Source organism: Pinus tabuliformis, chromosome X (genome assembly GCF_031772625.1).
Source record: "Pinus tabuliformis cultivar Carrire ecotype Pingquan chromosome X, CPIR1, whole genome shotgun sequence".
Classification (NCBI taxonomy): Eukaryota; Viridiplantae; Streptophyta; class Pinopsida; order Pinales; family Pinaceae; genus Pinus; species Pinus tabuliformis.
In genome coordinates, this window is record NC_142308.1 from 733,339,994 (window position 1) to 733,363,838 (window position 23,845).

The 23,845-nt window shown below is 38.8% G+C and overlaps 1 protein-coding gene and 1 pseudogene across 1 annotated transcript in view; both read right to left on the minus strand.

Annotated features, from left to right (window-relative positions):
- The window catches only part of LOC149142014 (isopentenyl-diphosphate delta-isomerase), a 184,089-nt gene that overhangs the window by 129,446 nt on the left and 30,798 nt on the right, over positions 1-23,845 (minus strand). Inside the window, exons 3-4 of the mRNA XM_089446421.1 lie at positions 22,850-22,934; positions 21,441-21,527 (exon numbers count right to left, since the gene is read on the minus strand). Of these exons, the coding sequence (XP_089302547.1) occupies positions 21,441-21,527; positions 22,850-22,934 (172 nt within the window). The remainder of the gene's footprint in view (positions 1-21,440; positions 21,528-22,849; positions 22,935-23,845) is intronic.
- On the minus strand, positions 3,273-15,545 carry LOC149142015 (putative RNA methyltransferase At5g51130; annotated as a pseudogene).

A 23,845-nucleotide genomic window follows, 5' to 3' on the forward strand; every position in this document is an offset into this window, starting at 1 on the left:
ATCAGGTCTTTTGTTCAACAATTGGTTGCACTTGAGCCCGAGGTTGTATTGGACATAGACTAGATCATTTAACCCTTTTTTATCCAAACGGTTTCTCTGCTTTGTGTGAATCCTCTCAAAGACAGACCAATTGCGCTCACACCCAGTAGCACTGCAAGTTTGACTCAAAATACGAATTGCAAACTTCTGCAATTCAGGACAATGGCTACCAAAAGCCTCCCACCATTGTGTTGCAAAAAACATAGGAGTGTAATGAGTTAGCTCAACAAAATTACAAATTATATCCAACTTTCAAATCATAAACGATTTAACAAAATAAGTATTAAGAATTTGAAAATTGAAATTTTTGTTTACCTGGCTCATCTACTTCCCTTGCAATCTTTGCTAGGTTCTTCCCAAAGGTATCTGAGGCATTGGTGAAGGTTGTGACCTGTCGATGTATCTCCAACTGATCGCACTGCAACGGGATCATGCGATCAATGCAGTCAACCAATCCATCTCTAACCTCCCCACTCAAAGCTCATGTCGCCTTAGCTTTATAATGATACTGTGGGTTCAAAAAATACCCAGCTGCATGTATAGGGCGATGGAGTTGATTGTTCCATCTTTCATCAATGATTGCCCAAATGGGCCCATACTTAGCCACTTTATCCTTGTCTGCCCTCTTTATTTGCTCCTTTGCTTGATCCATAGCCTCATAAATGAAGCCCATAGCTAATCTTTCCCCATCCACCCACTGCAACACCTTAACCAATGGCTCAGCAAGCTTCACAACCTCTGCTGCCTTTCTCCAAAATATTTCTTCATTAACTTTCTTTTTCAATTCTTTGCCTTCCAGTTTGTGAGACCACTGGCTTAGATTCCATTCTTTACTGGAAAAAATCTTTTGCAAGTTTCTATGTTGTGAAAGCATAGATTGCAATGTCAAAAAAGGAGTAGCAAATCTAGTGATGGCAAGCCTAATAATATCCCTGCCCCCTGTGTGTTTCCTCATGAGGCTCAAAATCCATGAATGATTGTAGATAAATTTTGTTATGCTTTTGGCGTGATCTATAGTGTTTTTGACCCAATCTAATTTGCCAATATCCTCAAGCATGAAGTCTATGCAATGTGCAGCACATGGGGTCCAAAAGATGGTTTTGTGTTTTTCCTCTAACAGTTTACCAGCAAGAACATAGTTAGAGGCATTATCTGTGATGACTTGAACACCATTAGCCACCCCCACCTCCTCAACAACCTCATCCAATAGTTGAAACAAAAATTGCCCATCTTTTACCTTATCAGATGCATCAACTGATTTTAGAAACATGGTTCCCTGTGGGCAGAAGATAAGAAAGTTTATGATGGTACAATTTCTTTGATCAGTCCATCCATCTGACATGATGGTACATCCTGTTCTTGCCCATGAGTCCTTGAAATCTTTCAAATAGTCATTAATGGATAAAATTTCTTTCTGCAAACGATACCCCCTTAGCTCATGCATAGTAGGGCCTTTGAAGCCTTTTCCAGCAACATGTATGGCATCAAACATAGGCTCATAATATGGTGAACAGGAAGCATTGAAGGGGATATCAACATCATACCACCATCTAGCTATGTAATCACAAGCAGTCTCCCTCAATTCTTTCTTCCAATGGTCATCTAAAGTGGGCTGCATTTGACTACTACTAGCTTGACGACCATGTGCATCTGATGGAGAGGAGGGAGTGAAATAACTTTTGATATTCATATCACCCTTTTTCATTCTACCCTTTCCCATTTCTTGAATAGACTCAAAAGAGGGAGGAACATATCGGAAGGGGTTGGATGCATCAATACAAGGGATAGAGGAAGAACCCTCAAAATCAAAATGGGGGTTGGTAGGCAGCAATTTTTGTATATTCCTCTTCCTCCCAATTTCAGCCTCTAACTCTTTTTGCCTAGCCTTATCTCCTTTAAACTTCTCAAAGCTGGCTGACAAATCCTTCCTAATCTCCCCAATTTCTGGTGAGGTACATCGAGTAATTTGGCCTCTAATCCCCACTAAGTGTTGTTTCAGCCTATTAATGCCCCCAAGACCTTCCTTAATTTTCCTATGGCAAAATTTGCAATGCATTTGACTATCAACCATTTCAACATATGCCCAAGCAGCATCTTTCACTCTAGATGCCATTTTTTGACTTGGAAATGAAAGCGAAAAATCTGAAAATGAAAACAAAACAAAAAAACATTGATTCAATTTTCATTTCTTTCACAAAAAACACAGTTTAGGATTTCAAGATTTGCACATAAAATTTAATAAGCAAAAACAGATTTCTACAAGTGAAAAAAAATACCTCCAAGCACAAACTACCTCCTCAAGCTTGCTCCAAGAAACCAACTCCTCAATGTTGCTCCAAATGGCTGCCCAAGAAGCTCCTCACTCCAACTACAATGCTTGCCCAAGACTCCTCACTACTGCTCCAAAAACAAACTCAACAACTCCTCACAAACTCTCACTGAAATTCTCACTCAAATGCATGAGATGGTTGTGAGGAAATGAGAGGGGTTGGGTGAGTTAAATAGGGTTTAGGAGAGGGGAATGGACCCCAAAGACCAAATAAACAAAAAATAAATTGCTTTGGAGTCCCCCACACATAACATTTAAAAAAAATCACAGTTTTTATGGGTTGTTGGGCCGTTGTATGCAACCCGGCCGAGTTAATACGGACTCGACTGAGCCGGCCAAGTTGTTAGACAACCCGGTCAGCCGAACGGTTTCCTAGGCCGGGTCAGTGTTGGGAGGTTTGGCTCAGACCAACTCGGCCGAGTTGGTTCTGAGCCAGCCATTTTTAAAAACAGTGGATTAGACAATCCACTGGACTTTGTGAGGGTTAGTCGACTAATTGACCAACACATAGAAGGCCTTAATTCATGGGTTTGTCTAACCGTTTGAAACCAACTTGGATGATCAAAGTTGAATTAATCAGCAATGTTTCAAGCACTGTTTTCAAAATCGGCTGGCGCGGAACCGACTCGGTCGAGTTGGTCCGAGCCAAGCCCTCAAACTTAGACTCGGCCTAGGAAATGGTTCGGCCGGCCAGGTTAATACCGAGCCAGCCGAGTTGTCTAACAACTCAGCCGGCTCAGTATTAACCCAGCCGGCTCGGTCGAGCTTGCATTAACTCGGCGGCCCATTCCTCTACCATTTCTTGTTCAATCATAATTTTCTTACCAACCATCAGTTTAATTTACTCTGTAAAACAATAATCAATTACAACTAGTTACTCATAATTTCTTCCAAATCCTGTAAATCATTTCCAAAGCAAATAAATTGGCCTATTAAATCCAGTTGTGCTATTTGGCACTGCACATTGAATACTGATCATTTCCATTGACCTAAAAGTTGAAACCAATCTTGTCAAGCAGAATATCCCTGAAAGCATCTGGCTTGAAAATAATTTCACGAAAATTTTCTACCGCAACCTCGGACACGAGGCGTTTTCTTTCATGGCATTTCCAAGGTTGTGGTTCTAGCAACAAAATGCCACCTAACCTCAATATTTGCCATGTCTTTGCAAACAGAGAAATCAAACCTTCATCACCCCAATTAAGGTGGACCCATTTGGTGACACTTAAGCACAGTATTGTTACCCGTATCATATGCTGCATCCAATACAGATGGGAAATTCTTAATGAAATTTTCAGTTCTAAAACGCACCCTTTCAAGCAGATCAGGATCTTTGAACTTTCCTTCTACATCATCTGAACCAGAACCCCTGAACAATTGACTCACTTCATCCCTTAAAGATCTGTTGTCTGCATCTCCCAATTCATTTGTTGTATCTTCAGATGACTGTTCCTCCCTTTTTGTAACTATGAATTCATTTGATCTGGCTTCATCTCTGTAACTCTATTGGATTGCTCCATCCTGTCTGACTCTGTATCCTCCAGCTTATTTACTTTGTTTCTTTCTTCAGCAGACTATTTAATTGTTTCACCATTTTCCTCGAAACCAGAAAATCTTTAAAATTATGTTTTTTTATAAATCAAAAAAATAAATAAATAATGTATTTTTTACAACGACCGAGTCATTGAAATCGAGCCGACCAAGTCGATACCAAGTCGGAGTCGGAGTCGACCCTCGGCCGAGTCGGAGTCCGAGTTGAACTTTTAAAACATTGGTTTCAAGGAGGTTTGTGAGGCACTCATGCATAAATAAGTGAGCTCATGTGTTAGGCAATATGATGATAAGTGTGATAACATGCAATAATCCACTCTTTGCTATGACACTGTCTCTAGACACCACTGACTCCTCTTGGATATGTTGTTTACATTGTCTGGCTTATTTCAGTTAAAATGCTTATAATAATATCAAAATATCATATGGGGAATTTGCTAAACGTGGCATGATCATATTTTCCTCCACAACCTAAAGACGGGCATGACAATGTACTAGCAATGAAGTAAATCAAGTCATAGATCAAGAGTTCATGCTGGTTAAAAAATGGAAAAGCAAAACACTGAAGCCTGTTGGAAGATTTCAGGAAATAAGTGCTTGTTAAAGTAACCCTTTAAAATGCAATCTATAGTTTTGTGGGGCTAAAACTGCTACTACCGCAATCTTGATATGAAAGTAGTTTTATTACATATTCAAGCCTCTGAAACTTATTGCAACAAAGTTGAGGAATTGGCGCAAAGGCTGAGAAAAGACGATAAAACATAGTGAATGTACTTCAACACTAGGTTGTGACATTAATACTAGTATACAAGCATTTGATGCAGTTCAATGCCCGAAGATCAGCGGTTTTTCGAACCAAAAGTATGCCTTAATCATTTTTTGGAAAATACGATGAGAAAAAAGTGAAAGCCATGTGACATAAAGATTCAAATTTCTGACTACCATTCATCCACTTTTAGGGTTAGTGTCTTGATCTTGATTTATAAGCTTTAAGGCTTTATTTCTAGGTTTTGAGGCATATTTCTGGGTTAATGTTTCATAGTTTTCCTTTCTGGTTATTTATTTGTTTTTATCATATCAAAAAATCACTTTTTTCCTGGCTGGAAACTCACATGTAGCAGCTGAAACGTTTCAGGATAATTTTGAAAACAGAATGGAGTCATTTCATTTTTCTGGATAGGCTTGGAAACATTTCAGTATCATTTCCAAGCTGTATCCCCCCGTTTCAATTTCCAAACAAAGAACAGCATATCCCCCTCCCTTTCCCAGACATTTCCAGTAATTTGGCTTAACACGTTTCCAGTGACTTAGCTTTTAGTTCACAGCAGTTTTTTCCTGACTTCAAACTTTACAGCAATTCCAGAACCTTCTGATTTTTTTTCAGTTCTTATTTCAGACATTTTAGTCCCAAATCTGGGGTTCAACGCGGTGATTTCAGAGTTACAGCAATATTTTCAGATTTTTGAGTTGGATTTTTAACACAGCACAATTACTTAATTAATGATATTGAAGGGGATCCTTCTCATCGTCTCAAACAGTTCCATTTTATAATAAAGTTTATTTTCCACATACCCTGTGTGTGTCCATTTTGTTAGTCTTTTGCCTTGTTGCTTTGAACTTGTTCTACATTCATCTTCAGCCAAATGAGAGCTTGGTGTAGGATTTCTTCATTCTTCTTCAGTTAGTCAATATTTTCAGATTTTTTGGCTGTGTTTTAACATAGCACTACTTAATTAATGCTATAAAGGAGATCCTTCTTATTGTATCAAACGATTCCATATTTGAATAAAGTTTATTTTCCACAGGGTATGTGTGTCCATTTTGTTAGTCTTTTGCCTTGTCGCTTTGAACTTTTTCTACATTCATCTTCAGCCGGTTGAAAGCTTGGTGTACTATTTTTTCATTCTTCTTCACTTAGTCAATATTTTCACATTTTTGGGTTGGGTTTTCAACATAGCTCAACCACTTAATTAATGATATTAAAGGGGATCCTTCTCATTGTATCAAACGATTCCATTTTAGAATGAAGTTTATTTTCCACATACCCTGTCTATGTTTGTCCATTTTGTTAGTCTTTTGCCTTGTTTCTTTGAACTTGTTCTACATTCATCTTCAGCTGGATGAGAGCTTGTTGTAGGATTTCTTCATTCTTCTTCAAGTCGAGAATTCACCATCAGCAGTTGGTCCTTTCTAGAGGACACACTTGCATGGGAGAGAGTTTGTGCATGAAAACATTGTGTTGAAAGGAGATGTTTCTAATTATGTTTGGTTCTTACTACTTAGAGTTGCTTGGACTAGAAGGGTACACTGGTTGCATTAAAATATGCAATCTCACATTAAAATATGTGGCGTGGGTGATTTGACCATGGCAGTTGTGGGTGCATCAAAATATGACATATAAAATTACATGATGTGGGTGAGATGGCACTTGTGGGCATGTACCTACCTGCTTGTCACATGTAGAGTGCTCCACTTGTGGACCCATTCTCCATTTCTGGACCTAGTTTAATTTTAAGGTTTTACATTATTTGTAACTCACTCCTCTTACTCTATAAAAGGGAGGATGAACACATCACTTCCACATTATTAGCTCACTTGATGACAGCTGGAGAAGAGTACTGTGAGAGAAGTAACAGCTATGTTTTGTTTCATGAGCTTGAGAGACTCTGTTGGTTTTACATTGTAAGCTTGAGAGTAGCTAATTTGTTGTAATGTAATTATCCTTCATGTGTACTAGAACAAGATGACTTTGTTGTTCCAACTATGCATCCAATTCTAATATTATAGATCTGATTTTGGAGTTGTTTTAGTTGTTGATTTATTATACTAGTGTAATTGAGTGAAATTGAGTGGATGATTTAGCAACCTTTAATTTCACTTTTAAGATCTGATTTAAACTGGACCGGTGCTGAGCAAATGTAGTTTCAGATCCAATTTTAATAAGATCTAACGCTCAGCTGCTGAAATGATCTAACTATTTGACTTGCAGTCTCCACTCCCTTGAATGTTACACTAGTAGTTTCATTGATTACAGATCTGCAGTTTTGACAGTTGTTTCCAGAGAAATCAGATTCAACATTAGGGGAGAAACTTCTATGGTGTGGATCCATTGCAATTAGAAGTGAGAATTTTTGTCATGGTATCAATGCAGTGATGTTGAATTTTTCCGTCTATTGCACAGAGAATTCAGCTACCTATGAGAGTGCACTGAGAATGGAAAACTTCAGAAGGTGTGACATCTTGAAAGCTCCAATGATTGCAGCTGATCCAACCCTATAAGAGCCACCAAGACCAATGAGGGGTTTGTGTGTGTAATGCCTGATTGTCATAGTGATTAGAGTGTGTTTTTATGCATAAGGGGGATGATTTGAACCTGTGATAGGTTGTTGAGTTTGGGCTGCATCTGTTTTGCGTAAAGTTGTATCTAAGGGAACTACATAAATGCTATGTTAGGTCTCGAAGAATGTGACCAACTAGAGGGAGCTTCCAACTTTATCCCTTGGAAGTGCAAGTTGCAAATGTTGATGGAAGAGATGGATCTCTAGAGTATAGTTAAAGGAAGTCTACAATTCCTACCAATCCCCAATAACTGACTCGGCATGAAAAGAAAGTTGTTAAGGCAAAGACGATTGAGTTCCGTAAAGGATCACCTGACTCCTCATATTGCAGGCAAATCGATGAAGGAAATGTATGAGGCATTGACTTCTCTATATCAAAGTGCCAATGTTCCCAAAAATTGCTCTTGAAGAATAAACTCACCCATACCCACTAGTGACACATACACAAAAATATGTTTTATGAAGATCACCAAGATTAGTTACACAAACATAACAACAATATATTTCATGATCAACAAGATTAGAGATCAATGCTTTGTAATTGATATGAAGAATAAAGATGAAGAGTTAGCAACCACTGCACTAAATTGTCTCTCAACACCATGGAAAGCCTTTGTGCATGATGTTTGTGCTCGTGAGCATATGCCAATTTTTTAGAAGCTTTGGGATGATTTCGTTTAGGAAGAAATAAGGCGAGAAATTGTGCCAACCATCGTAGGTGAAGTACAAAATCTTGCTCTCATCAAGACCATGAGGGAAGGAGGAAAGAAAAGAGAACTCAATAAGGGCAAGAGAGAAGATTTATCATTCTCTAACCAAGTTAAGAAGGATTTGTGTCATCAAACTTGTTTCGAGTGCTGCAAGAAGAGACCCTTTATCAATCAATGTCTAGAGAAGAAGAAAGGGAATGATAAGCAGCAGCAAAACCCTCTGTATGGTTTGTTGTCACCAAAACCATTTTTGATGTTGCATGCTATGTGGATAGTGGAGCATTGAGACGTGACTTTAGGCAAAAAAATCTTCAGCAAATTTCGTGAACAAGATGTCGGCATAGAAATGGAGTTGAGTGATGATGCAACATATTCTGTGACAAGAATTCCCACCATCTCCTTCAAGAGGCCTTCCAGTTATGTATGTACTTGCATTACCAAAGGACCCTCCTTCTATTTTAATTATCACAGATTTGGTGTGTAGTTGAGTGTAAAGATCAACAATGCAGCATTTGAGATTGCAACCAAGATTGTCCTTGGTCTTTGGGGAGAGGTGTGTGGGAAGGAGGCTTTTAGAACCTACTTGCTTCTTATGTAATGAAACATAATGCTCTAGCCTCTAATGCATGACAAGACAAGTTGTGCAAGTTGTGGCATGAGCACTTTCATCACTTACACCATGGAGCACTTCCTCCCTTGAAAACTATGTTGCAGGGATTGCCAACCTTCAAGGTTGCAAAGACTGGAGTGTGCAAAGGATGTGCACTCAATAAGCATTTGAAGACTGTTTTTCATAGTGAGTAAAGATCAACAAGAATTCTTGATTTGATATATTTGTATGTGTGCAGGCCTATGTCTTCATCAATGATAGGTAGTTTGTATTATGTTTCCTTCACTGACAATTCCTCTTAAAAAACCTGGATTTTTTTAAATTTCCTTAATTGTAGTTCCTGGAAATTATTCTTCTATCTTACGCAGATTATTTGTCTTCAGAAATTAATTACAGCAAACAATGAATAAAATCACTACTACAACTTTCACCAATAATAACAGGAACTAAGAAAGTAATCCACACACAAAATTTAGACACTGATATTTTTGGACAATAGTCCATGGAAAAACCCCAGTGTGGGGAAAACCAAATTTGCAGATAAGGGTTTATAATAGTAACAAATCTTCAACAATTGAGAATTACACAGAGTGCTTGCCTCTTACTGGCAAAGCTGTGGCAATATTTCTTCTCCACTACTACTAGCCAAATTGAACCTTTGCAATAAACTCGGCCCTTTCATGTGTTATTTGCACCTCCTCCTGCAACTCGCACTGGCACAACTGGAAATGCGTATGACCTCTTCTGGAACTAGCATTGCCTCCAGAAATTCGTTCCAGTGATCTCTTCTGCCTCCAATAACTCGCTAGAGCAACTCGCACCTCCTCCAGCAACTATCTCTGACAACTGGAAATCGAATTGTTGCCCAACAACTCGCACTGGCTATGCACACTGGTTAATGCGGCCTCTCTGCAGAATTAATTCAGTCTCCTTCCTTCGCTTGAAATGATTGGAATCTTCATGAAGAATTCCTCCCGAAATTCTCTCCTCAATTTCCCTGTTGAAACCCCGCTACTGGTGTCCACTGCAATTCATTGTGTCACCAAAAGCCCCATCAACTTGCCCTTATAAATCTCTTGTTGACGAGCCAACGGCCACAATCTAAGTCCAATCGATGGCTAAGATCATCTTGACCCCTTCTCATGTCTTTTCTAGAAGTCACTAGAGCAAAATCAGTTTGTCTCAATTAATTTGATTTAATTAACCACTTTTCCTAAGTTAGACTTGAGAAAATAATTAAAAATTGGCCAATTAATCTAATTAAGACATTTCCCTTAGAAACTTTTTATGGGTCTTGGAGATAATTATCCTCCTATGCTCCTTAGCCTCATAGGCACCAATAGATACTAGAAAACCTGTCCAAGCTACAAAAAACCAACAGATTTATTTAATGAAAAATATGAAACAGGTGTTCAACAAGTTCGCAAAATTCAAAGCCCCTATTGAAAATCAAACAAGGAAGAAAATCAAAGTAATTATATGGATAATGGAGAGCACACCTCCAAAATGTTGAATTCTTTTCGTAAGGAAGCAAGGATTGAAAGGGAGTTAACAATGCTTTATAACCCATAGCAAAATTGGGCTACAAAGAGAAAAAAAATAGATCCATCATCCAGACTAATGAAGTCATGATCCATAACATGGATTTTCCTATGTGCCTTTGCATGGAACATTGTTATCAAAACCGAACCATTGATTGAACCAGTAGACCCCCTGAACCAGAAATTGGTCAAAACCGGACCGGAACTAGTAAAACAATGAAACCAAAAAATCGGTCAACCAAAAACACATAAAATATTCAAATTTTTAATAAAAATGTATATATTTATGTGCATCTATATGAATCCAAACCATTTATACACAAATAAGCAAAGGTTCTCATTTATATAGCATGTAAGAGTACACAACCAAAATAGCACCAAGTGCCTATATTGGGATCTTCGTCATCAATATCACTCTCTAAGCATTAAAATAAGATAGAAAAAGCTTAGCATGTCAACTCAAGATTCTATTTGAGTGATGGGAAAAATTTTAGTAGGGTCATGCTAGAGGAATTCAACAATCAATGTCACTAACACAATGGTACATAGAGGGTTTGGTGCTCTTGATTAAATGCTAGTTCTATACCCTAGTACATGACAAAAACCAATGGAAGCGTTGCAATCCCACCAATTCTGAAATCTTGAAAAACTGTTAAGCCTGTTGGATTTTGAGTGGGATCTAAAATTCTACCTTCTCCATATGAAATCCAATGAGGTTAGAACCACTCTTAAATATTTTGATTAATACAACTTTAGCTTTCATTTCCATCCTTTTACTTTAATAAATTAATAGTGCTATTAATTTGCATGGCATTAGTAGGGAAATATGGTCAAATACTAGGCTTCCCCGCTCATAAATTATTGATTTAAAAAAAATTGCATTCAAAGGGTCCTTGGTGGCATTGTACAAAATTGGGTGTTTCGATGAAAAAAGGATGGTTCGATATCAAACTAGCCCTTCCCAATCCATGACACCAATTCAGACCAGTTTTCCCTCAAAAACGGTCAGACTAGCTAGTTCAGTCCAGTGCAATCCGGTTCTAGTGGGATCCACTCGATGACGGATCCACTTCTCTATTTTATGAAGCCGCAACTACCACATGCTCATAGACTGGTCTTTCTTCTCTCTCTCTAGCTAGGAAATCACTATCATTATATATGTCATTACGCCATACTGAACCTAAACTACTACATGCTCATATATAACTAACTACCACCATGCCTGCTTCCTTTCCCGTTATCCCTTCCCCGGTATCCCTTTCCCTCGAAGATGTTGGCGCCCGTTGCGCTGGACGGACGAGCGAATATTGTATGAATCTTTCATCCGTATCATACGAATTTTGCATCGAAAACTCCTCCGGGAGAAGCTAGAATTCGTTCCGTTCGGATATTGATTGGTCTTAGTTACACTGGCACAGAAGCATGTAATACAACAGTTTATAACTTTATATCTTGAACCAATGTCCTTATGGGATTTTGTTAATTTTAGATAACAATGGTATGTTCTATTCTTAAGAGCAATTTACTTCAATTTTTTCTTGTTAACCCAATATCAATTTTCAGATTAGCAATCACATTAACATGACAGTGAATGCAGATAGAACATAAATAAAAAGCAAAACACAAGCCAAGACAAGAGGACACAATATTTGGCAGATGCAAAGGAAAAACCACAATGTGGGGAAATCCTTTAATCAAGTCTTCTTATTATTCTTCAAAAGTTCAGTAGAGAGAGAGTACAATATACAAAATTCACTTGCCCAAACACAGTCAAATATGTCCAGTCAAACAGCAGTCAACAGGATGCCCTAACCAAAAAGTCAACGTTGGTCAACTTAGCAGAAATCTTCCTCCATATCAACTTAGTCAAACCCAGTCAACTCGGCCTCCAAGAACAGTCTGAATTAGCCCAAAACAGTGCCGAAAATATCAGTCAAACTTGATCAATGCAAAGTCAAACCTGCAGCGAACGTTGGTCAAACAGCTCAGAATGCCTCGATCTTTGTGCCCATAAATGCAGCCTACCCAAACAAAATTTCTCCAAGAAAAATCACAGTCAAACAAGGTCAATTGTTGCCTGGTCAATGTTGGTTAACCCTTCTGCAATTCGGTCAACGCATAAAACAAAAAATCACAGACTGTCCTTCGCACGTGTGGAGGAGAGAGGCTGCCCAAAAATCCATACACCCAATCAGATGAGGAGACAGAGAGATATGTGAGTGACGATGAGTGTCCAGATGAGGTAGATGCTCCTTCTATTTATATGCAACGTTGAAGATGAAAAGACATGACTTTTGGGCTTTTGAGCCTACATTAGATTGTTGGCCAACCTTGACAATTTGTCCATAGAAGAAATAAATTCATAATTCCATTTATACATGTCAGAATGAGATGATCTTTAAATCAATCCTACACCTCTCGCAAAGAGGAATCCAATAAAAATATCAGCTTCATCATATGAGTTGTCCAAGGTGGATTTTGGCCCTAGTTGCCAAATTTAACACTCCCTCTCAACTAGGAAGAACTCCACCTGCCAAATCATCTGTCAATCTGTACCATCTCTAACATCCTTTTTATACTCTGCTCTGCTGAACCAAATAATGAAGAAGAAATGATCGAGAGTGTGTCATACCACTCTCCACTAACCTGAAGTCAGTCTCCAATGATCAAGAGTGTATCATACCACTCTCCATTGACCCGAAGTCAGTCTCCATTGATCCTAGATCAATATCAAACATCCTAGCATTGGGAGTATAGTAGTACACGATACATCTATCGGTAGGTACTACGGTCTCTATCCTCATTTCCCTACTCATTGGCCAGATGAGAGGTACTTCCCATGAGTCCCGGACTACATGGGTAGGATGTATCGGCAGTAGAAGGTGAACCACTCATCCTGCTCATATGCCATAGGAGAATGTGAACCACTCATCCTATGCATATCTCAACCATCATGGGGTATCACAAGGGAAGGTGAACCACTCACCATGTACATCGCGCAACACTAGGGGAAGGTGAACCACTCACCATGTACATCGCGCACCACTAGGAGAAGGTGAACCACTCACCCTATGGTCGCTCATCGCTCCAAGAAGTACCCCAAGCCCCCCGAAGCTCCCAGAGCTCACTCTCCAAATCAAAAGGCACCCTCATAAGAGGGTCTCTCCACAACTCCAAGTCGTTCACAGAAGGTTAAGAATTTGACCTTCCCCAGGGGCTTTGTAAGAATATCTGCGACCTAATCATCAATCCCAATATGTCGGAGCCTTATTGCTCCCCATTCTACCATATCCCGGATAAAGTGGCACCTGATATCAATATATGCTCCCCATTGTACCATATCCCGGATAAAGTTGCACGTGATATCAATATGCTTGGAGCGGTCATGAAACACAGGTTTCTCAGAAAGACAAATCCCACTTTGGTTGTCACAGAAGATCACGGTGATATCCAGCACATGTCCAAATAGCGCACTGAAGAGCTTCCTCAACCAAACAACTTCACAGGAGGCCATACTAGCAGCAATATATTCGGCCTCAGCAGTGCTCAAAGCAACCGATTTATGCTTCCTGCTCATCCAGGATATCAAGGCAAAGCCTAATGAGAAGCACCATCCATATGTGCTCTTACGATCCACCACACTGCCAGCCTAGTCAGCATCAAAATAACCATGGAGCCTCACATTCCGGGCAGTGTATCTCATTCCATAGGTGATTGTGCCCCAAAGATATCTCAAAAGATTCTTGCCAGCTATCCAATGTATGTGGAGAGGCTCAACCATAAAATGACTCAAAGTATTCACTGGAAAGCGTATGTCTGAATGGGAGTTCACCAAGAACATTAGGACTCCCACGAGTTGACAAAACTCAGACGGCTTTCTAAAATCGGGCCCAGCAGCACTTCCGCATAACTTCTTGAAGTTAAGTTCCATCAGAGTAGTCACGGACTTGCAGTCCACCATCCCAAATCTTTCAAGTAGATTCACAATATATTTTCCTTGAGAAAAGAAAATCTCACCTGGCTTTTGCCAGACCTCCAACCCTAGGAAATAATAAATCAGTCCTAGGTTCTTCATTTCAAACTCGGAAGCCAACTCCTTCTTGCATTGATGAATGAGAGGGTCTGCACTAGTCAGAAAGTGATCATCCACATAAACTACCAAAATGAGAGGTCTATCATTCTCAACCTTAAAGTAAAGGTTCGGATCAGCTTCACTTCTTGTAAAACCTAGCTTCATCAAATAATTGTCGATCCGCTCATACCAAGCCCGGGGAGCTTGCTTCAACCCATAGAGGGCTTTCTTCAACCAACATACATGTGTCTGACGATCTTGAACTTCAAACCCCTCAGGTCGTTGTACATAGACTTCCTCCTTAATTGAACCATGCAAGAAGGCGGTTTTGACATCATCTAGTGTAGGTTCCATCCTTGCGAGGCAGCAAGGGCTATAATTGAACGGATGGTGGTATATCGGGCAACTGGTGCAAATATCTCATCGTGGTCTACACCTTCCTTTTGAGAGAAGCCTCGAGCAACAAACCTGGCCTTGAACTTTTTAGCACTTCCATCAGCTCCATGCTTGATCTTGTAGAGCCATTTCGAGGTGACAACGGATTTGTCCTTGGGTCTAGGAACCACATCCCACACATCATTTTTCATAATCGACTCATACTCTTTGTTCATAACATCCTTCCAAACTTGGTGCTTCACAACTTCTTTGAATGTGCAAGGCTCAGATTGAACAATGGTGTTCATGGCAACTAAGTACCCTTGGTACCTATTCGGCTTCTTACTTTCACGAAAAGTTCCCCTTGGAGCAATATGATTCTCGGCATCTTCGAGAGTTTCCCTAAGCCATGAGGGTCTCCTTTTTGAGGAGGGCTCATGAGGAGGTGGATCAATCGGATCCATTGGTCCTTCAACATTGGGCATCGGCTCATCCTGCGGTTCTCCTTGCTTTCATGTATCTGCTTCTTTGTCCTTCCTTGGAATAGGAAGGTTACTAATCTTCCCAAGGGCAGCATCTTCATCAAAAGTGACATCATGACTTATCTCCACTTCTCTTTCACCAAGCACAAACATTCTATATGCCTTAGAAGTTTCACTATAGCCCAAAAATGTTCCTTTCTTCCCAGATGCATCCAATTTTCTTCACTTTTCTTTTGGCACATGAAAATACACGGGGCTACCAAAAATTCTAAAATGAGAAACATAAGTTTTCTTACCAGTGAAAACTTCTTCAGGAGTCTTGAAGTCCAACATTTGATGAGGACATCTATTTTGAACATACACGGCAATGTTGGCAGCTTTAGGCCATAAGAACTTCGGAAGGCTTTGATCATGAAGCATGGCACGAGTGCCTTCTATAATAGAACGATTATTTCTTTCAACAACTCCATTTTGCTCAGAAGTAGATGCAGTGGTCATCTCCCTCTTAATGCCAGCTTCTCTACAATAGTCATTAAACTCATTTGATTCATATTCGGTTCCATTATCAATCCTCAATATTTTGATCTTCTTTCATGTTTGATTTTCGACCAAGGCTTTGAAAGAACAAAACCATGAGAATACTTCATCCTTCTTCTTCAAGAAATATATCCAAGTTTTGCGAGAGAAATCATCCACAAAGATAGCATAATATAGATATCCTCCCAAGGATGTCACAGGCATCATACCAAATAGATTAGAATGAACCAATTGCAAAATGTCGGTAGTCTTGCTATCACTTGAGGGGAATGGTCCCCTTGTATGTTTTCCTTCAGCACATCCCTGACAAACACCTTCATGTTCTACTTTAAATGCGGGCATACCTGTCACCATCTTCCTCACGTTGGGTACAGCCTTATAATGTAGATGAGAAAACCTCCGGTGCTATAATTTGGATTGAAGAGATGGGTCGCAAGACATAGCTCCCAATGGGCTTCCTCCAACTTGATATAGGTTATCAACCCTGAATCCAAGAGTAAATGCTTCTTTAAAATTTCTTTTCCAAACACGTACATTTCCTTCAATGAATGCCACCTTTAATCTTTTGTCCTCCATCACCGAGATAGATACCAGGTTCTTCTTTAGATCAGGTACATATAGTACTTCTTGTAGATGAATGGTGTTACCTTGATTCAATTGAAGAGTAACATTCCCAACTCCCTTCACGGGATAGGTGTCGTTGTCCCCAAGAATGATTTCCAAATTTGTATCCTTTTCTATCAGATTTGAAAGAACTTCCTTATACCTAGTGAAGTGCCTTGAGGCACCACTATCAATCAACCAATTTCCTAAGGTATCCGAAGGAGAGGCAGTAGAGAGGGCAGATATAAGATAAAATTATTTTTGCTTGTTATCTACAACATTAGATTCATCATACCTGGAGTTTCTTGATCTTTTGGGAGGTCGACCATTTCCATGTTGAGTAGCGGGAGCATTCCTTTTTCCTTTGTTGTTGAATCTACCATTCCTTTGATTGTTGTTGCCCCTAAAATTGTTGTGGTTGTTGTTGTCATCATCATGAGGTGTATCCCTTCTATTAGGACACTCCCTAGCATAGTGGCCAAACCTGTTACAAATGAAGCATCTTCCCTTCCTTCCATCTTTGAATCCCAGTCTTCCTTGACATTGCTTCTTTGAACCTACATTGTTCTTCTTTTTAGCATGAGCAGAGAATGCAATAGGATCATTCCTATTTGAAGGCATATCTCTCTCCATCATCCTTGTTTCTTCTTGAGTACATCTAATCAACAATTCATCAAAACCTAGAATCCTGTCATTTTTGAAGACAGTAGTGTTGAGCACACACCATTCACGAGGGAGACCTCCAAGGGCAATAAGAGTGAGCTCCCTATCAACAATAGCTTCTCAAATTGAAAGAAGATCATTTTTTATCTCGTTAATCCTCATAAAGTATGACTGGATATCTTTGCTTCTTCCTTTCTTTATGTCCTTCAACTTGTTTTTGAGAAAGAGGACTTGGATTGCATTCCTAACTTTGAACATGCCAACCAACCTGTCATACATTTCCTTAGATGTGTTCAAATCGGAGATGTATGCAACCAAATGCTTGTTACTAGAATCTTTGATTATCTTCTTTGTTTTGACTTCACCTTTCTTGTACTTTGTCTTAGCGGCAACCAGTGCATTTGAAGGAGGTTCAATAATCTTTCCCTGCAATAGTCCATAACATCTTGCTCTTCCAAAGTCAAATCAAGAGACATCTTCCATGCATGATAATCAGACTTATCATTGAGCTTGTCAAGAGGTTTGAAGTAAGATGCAAAGGCCAATGAATCTTGTCCTTGTCTAACAAATCTCAATGATTGCTCTTTTCACTCTTGCTTGGGCTTTGTCTTCACCTCAGCTCCAATACAATGTTAATTTTGGATAACAATGGTATGTTCTATGCTTAAGAGCAATTTATTTCAATTTTTCTTATTAGCCCAATATCAATTTCCATATTAGCAATCTCATTAACATGACAATAAATGCACATAGAACATAAATAAAAAGCAGAAGACAAGCCAAGACAAGAGGTCACAATATTTGGCGGATGCCAGGGAAAAACCCCAAGAAACCCTTTGATCAAGTCTTCTTATTATTCTTCAAAATTTCAGCAGAGAGAGTACAATATACAAAATTCATTTGCCCAAACACAGTGAAACTGCAATCAATAGGATGCCCTAACCAGAAAGTCAACACTGGTCAACTTAGCAGAAATCTTCCTCCATATCAACTCGGTCAAACACAATCAACTCAGCCTCCAAGAACAGTCTGAATTAGCCCAAAACAATCCCGAAAATATCAGTTGAACTTGGTCAAGCAGAGTCAAACCTGTGATCAACGTTGGTCAAACTACTCAGAATGCCTTGATTTCTGTGCCCAGAAATGCGGCCAACCCAAACAGAGTTTCTCCAAGAAAAATCGCAATCAAACAAGGTCAATTGTTGCCCGGTCAACGTTGGTCAACCCTTCTGCAATTCGGTCAATGCATAAAAAAGAAAATCACAAACTATCCTTCGCACGTGTGGAGGAGAGACGCTGCCTAGAAATCCGTACACCCAATCAGATGAGGAGAGAGAGATATGTGAGTGTCCAAATGAGGTAGATGCTCCTTCTATTTATATGCAACGTTGAAGATGAAAATACATGACTTTTGGGCTTTTGAGCCTACATTAGATTGCTAGCCAACCTTGACAATTTGTCCATAGAAGAAATAAATTCATAATTCCATTTATACATGTCAGAATGAGATAATCTTTAGATCAATCCTACACCTCTCGAAAAGAGGAATCCAATAAAAATATTAGCTTCATCATATGAGTTGTCCAAGGTGGAGTTTGGCCCTAGTTGCCAAATTTAACAGATTTTAAAAGGAAAAGTACTAGAGGCAGCATTTACTTGTGAGAAACCTCGGGTATCGCATTTTTGTGGTTTTGGTTGTCCAATTTACATTCATGTTCCTTATGAGAAATGGACTAACTTTGAACCCTTGAATATCAAGGGTATTTTTCTCGGTATAGCAAAGCATCTGAGGTATACTAGATATACATACTAGTGCAGAGGCCCACAAGGTGTAGAATAAACGATGATGGGGTGTGTAGAATAAACGATGATGGGGTGTATTGTTAAGGCACTCTATGATGTGAAGGTCACCAATTCGAAACTTCATGGGCAAAAATCCAGCCATGTTAAGGGTTGGTGTGGCCCAAGCCGGGTCCTCGGGTGATTTTGACAACTTGAATGCCCTTGGGTCGTGGTTTCTCAAGCCAAAGGATAAGTGTGCAGTCATCTCAAGACTCGCACAACTTAGCATAAAAAAAATTACACAGTAGTCCAGAGGAAGACTTCGGTAATAAGTGACATGAAGTTTGATGAAGACAGAGGGTCCTCAATGTCACAGGAACCTCCCGCAGAGATTGAAGAAGGTGAAAAGCTTGGTGTCCCAAATTCAAATGTAAAACAAAAGGAGAAATCATATTTATATCTGAAAGACTCTAGGAAAGGGAACGAAGCATCATCACCTTCAAGTCCCACAAGGAAACCAGGATGGCTTACTCATACATTGCATGATGCACGGGAACAAGTGGGGGCACCTAAATCTTCATTTTGGGTGAGTAATCCTCCCAGCAAATTTCCCACTTATGTTGCACTACTTCTTCCATTCTTGAGACAAAATCTTCCAATATTAGGATGCAAATGAAAACCAGGCATGAAAGGATGCCAAAATGGAGGATTATGATGTCTAGGGGTTAGTTGCAAAAACCACCATGGAGTCAATTATTGATTCCAAGCATGGAGAATTGAAAGGTACAAGTCCAAATTTGTTGCCAAAGGATTCTCTTAGAAAGAGGGTGATGACCTTCATGAGCCTTTCATTTTAGTTGCTAGAGGTTTAGAGGTGCATTGGCAAGATACCCATGTTTGTGGGATGAAGAAGGCCCTGTATGAGTTTATGCATGCACCACAAGCTTAGTATATCAAGATTGATGAGATTTTACTCACATTAAACTTTTCCAACAATTGTGCAGATTTTAATCTTTGGATTTTTGCTAAATTCGCCACCTGTCTTAGTTATCTAGGTAGATGAGTTTATCACAGCAGTAAGTTCTAGACAACTCATATTGTGGTGTAAGAAGAGATTTGCCAATGAGATTAACATGAGGGACATTGGACATTGGCAAAATGTTGATGAAGTCTTTCTTAAACAAGAGGATGCAACTTGAAATTCTGAAGAGCTTTCAGAGTACAGAAGGAGCAATGGTCCTGATTTACACTCTTTCAAATTCACAGGTGGTCAACAATATGATGAAGCCCCTAGTAAATGGTAAGTTCAAAATGCTGAGTAAATATCTTGGTCTGATGTAGATCATGTTCCTTGCAAAGAGGGGGTGTTAGTTTTTTGCCTTGTTGCTTCAAACTTGTTTTGCTTTCCTCTTCAACAGGATGAGCGCTTAGTTTAGGAGTTCTTCATTCTTCTTCAATTTGTTGAGAATTCACCATGAGTGGGTTCTCATTGTAGAGGGGGTGCAATTGTATGGGAGAGAGTTCAAACTTCGTGAACGAGAGCACAGTGCTGAAAGGAGATGCTTCTAACTATTTTTGGTTCTTGGAGTTATTTGGACTAGGAGTGCAGGCATGTTGGATAAAAAAGTGGTGTTGCATAAAAATACTTGGAGTAAGTGAGTCAGCACTTGTGGGTGCATATAAATATGCCGTGTTGTATAAAAATATGTAGAATGGATAAATTGGCATTTGTGGGCATGTGCCCACCTACTTGGCACGTGTAAAGTGCCCAACTTGTGGAACCATTTTACATGTGCACCTAGTCTAGGATTGGGGTTTTACCTTACTTGTAAATCACTCCTCCTATTGCTCTATAAGAGGAAGGAAAAGCACATAACTTCAAAAATGTTAGCTTGTTTGTTGAGAACTGGAGAAGAGTAATGTGAGAGATGTAATTACTACTTTTGTTATTTCATTGTCTTGCTACATGAACTTAAGAGAAGCTGCTGGTTTTGCATTGTGAGTTTGGCAGAGGCTCATTTGTTGTTTGGATTTTGCATTTGTGGATTGCGAGAAGCCAATTTGTTGTAATGTAATCATTTTTCATGTGTGATAGAAAGGGAGTGCTGCTTGTCCCAAATTTGCATGCAGACCTGATTTTATAACACCCTGATTATGGGTATTTTAGTTGTTGATTTATCACACGATGTAATGAACAGCAGGGAAGATGTTGAGCTGATTTAACATACTTTATATTGTACTTCAGATCTGATTTACGCTGGGCTGACTCTGAGCAAATACAATTTTCGGATGTGATTTTTGCATTAGACCTAGCCTTAGCAGTCGCTAAAATGATTTTACTATTTGACTTGTGCTGTCTACACTCCTGAATGTTACCCTAGTAGTTTTGTTGATTGCAGATCTGAAGCTTGACAGAGGCTTTTAGAGACAGCAGACTCAGCATTAGAGCAGAAGGTTCAACAGAGCAAATCAACTTCTTTATGAAGCGAGAATTTTAACACATCCTAGATTTTGTCCTCTGTTGTTTGTCTGACTTGTTAATATATAATTATAGACATAGTGACAATATGTATGTTAGGAAGTTTGTAACAGAAAATCTATGCATGCCTCATGTTAATATAAGTCCAGATGCTAGGAAATGCAAGACAAAGCTATGCAAATTCTGCCCATATAATTATTTTTTTCTGATAAAAAGAAACACAGTTCCAAACCAAAAACTTGTATTATGCTTTTGATAATTGTAACAAGAAGAAAGTAATTTTTGCAAGCAGGCACAGAGGAAAAACCCAGTCCAAGAATAACACAAACCTCTAAAAGTTGTTCGGCTGACACATACGAAGAAGTTAAATCTTGACAAATGTCTGCATGCTTTACGCTCAGCTGATTTTGAAAGATCTACACAAAAAAGAAAGGTAGGCAACAGACCATTGTTATGTGTATTTAGATATTGCATGTCTTGCATATTAAAAACCTATTTTTGAATTACATCCTACATAACTTTTCATTTAACCACCAAAGTTAGTATAAACCATATGTCCCTTTTAATAAGAAGACAACATAACCTCAATCCTTGTTTAAGTTACAAGATAGCATTGAGAATTATTTGGTGTCTTCCATTACTTCTAATTAAACAAAATTAACAAATAGATGATTGAAGGATTGATATGTAATTCTACAACTAATTCATACATCTAACAAATCTCTTTTCACCAATTATTAGTCTCTGGTAGGAGGAATGTGAAGCTTCTTTCCATATCAATTACTCTACAAACGAAGATATAAATTCACATATTAGTAATGCAAAGTGGAACGACAGTTAACAAACAGGAAGGTATGAGATTATAACAAGTTCCTTCAGTTAAGGATCTGATCAGATGGAGGATGAGCAGAATGACCTCTACCGCTTTTGAATACTAGGGGATAGAATACAATAAAATAACTTTATTCAATAGAAACGGGTCAAAATAGCATAAAGGACACGAGAAACTTCCACAGTCACAAAATTCTTGTCCTCTACTATCTTGATTAATTTCAGCATACACGGCAAATCAAGAGTTAGAGGAAGACTGGAAAAGAAGGATTTCAGAGAATATACTCGATGTCTTAAACAGCAAGATCTACTACATTAGAAACAACTTTGTTTGCAGATTTGGAAGGATGAGATCGGGGAGAAAACTAAACAAAAATAAACAAAGAGTTTAATATGAGAATTTAAACCTACAATGAGATTTGATACCTGTATTGCAAAGTCATGGGTTCAATTTCCAAAACATGGTGACACCGAGAAGGCTAAAGAGACTGACACAAGCTACAACCTTCCAGACAGATCAATCCCAGTGAAGAAGCAAATCTGAAGAATAACTGTATAAAACATATCTGGAAGAGAACTAAAATATTATTGACAGGGAATCAAAGAACAAACACAATGAAACACAGGAAGAAATTTCAGAGCTAAATGGGGAAAATGCAGGAAAATTTAAGCAACTTAGAAGTTATGATTTTCTCGTTGTCCTGAATTACTTTTTTCCCACTTAGAAGCATACCATGCTAGTAAACTGCATCTCTAATCTATATTTCTAAGCTGCACCAGGCAGCGTACTAAGCTAATTCAATCTCTTGAAAAGAAATTGATTATTGACCCAAAATAATTTAGCTACTTCATTAGAAGAAGAAAATTTGAAAGATTGAAATTACACACTTTAGTTTATAGTTTATACCTTTCAGAAGCTTCCATGCCATTCGCTGAGAAGCATAGTGCACAGCAAGTCTTTCAAGCACCCGCCTTGTTGTAAGCATAGCAGTCTGTAAAACCAAAAATAATACAATTCAAGCCAAAATTCATTTGAAATGTCCATGATGGTTGTGGCACCTTTGGTACTTATGCACTTCACGAATATTCACAAGTGGAGAAATTACTCACACAATACAGATCTTCCAGTCATTAAATCAAAATCACAGTGCTCTGTTTTCCAAAATCTATCTATCACATTAGCCTTCTATTGAGACAATTTCACAATTGTAAATTTGTAACCAATTTCAGTTGACAAAGGTATGTTTCATACACTTCTACCAATTTGCATTTGTACTAAGATGGAACCCTAAATTTTTGTCAGCCAAATTTCACTAGTTCAAAATTGAGGGTCTTCTTTCAGGCATATCACCTGCAAAAAGCTAAAGGTTCCACAACCCCATTCTTAAATAATGCACTCAGTAATGTTCCAACTGATTATAGAGACCTGCCTTGAGATCCTATTATCATATCTTTCTCTCTCCAATAAAAAATAAAATGTAATCTAACAACCATCAAGTCGAGACGAATGGATGCACTCTCCTCTACACTTTTCCATGGCTAGGGCTTTGTCCTAGGCACTACGGACTTGTCTCTATTGTTATCACTCAGAATTTTTCCCTAGAAGTTATCAGAAGAAGGAAAAGACCGAGGTAACTACAAACCAATCTTTTAAGTATAGGCTCTAGCCAACCTATGACTCAGAGAGGGCTCTCTCTATATGATTTAGCTTTGTTTGTTGGGATTTTAGGCTAGTTCTTAAAGTTCAGGGGGTTTTGATTTGTATTGAAGGTTGGATGGTGGAATCCTTAAAACAGATGGATAGAATGATGTCTCTGGACTATTGGGCTATGGAGTCAAAGAAGGGCAGCAAAACTGGAATTAACTCATTAAAGGGAGTGTTCAAAGGGCAAGCTAGCAAAGT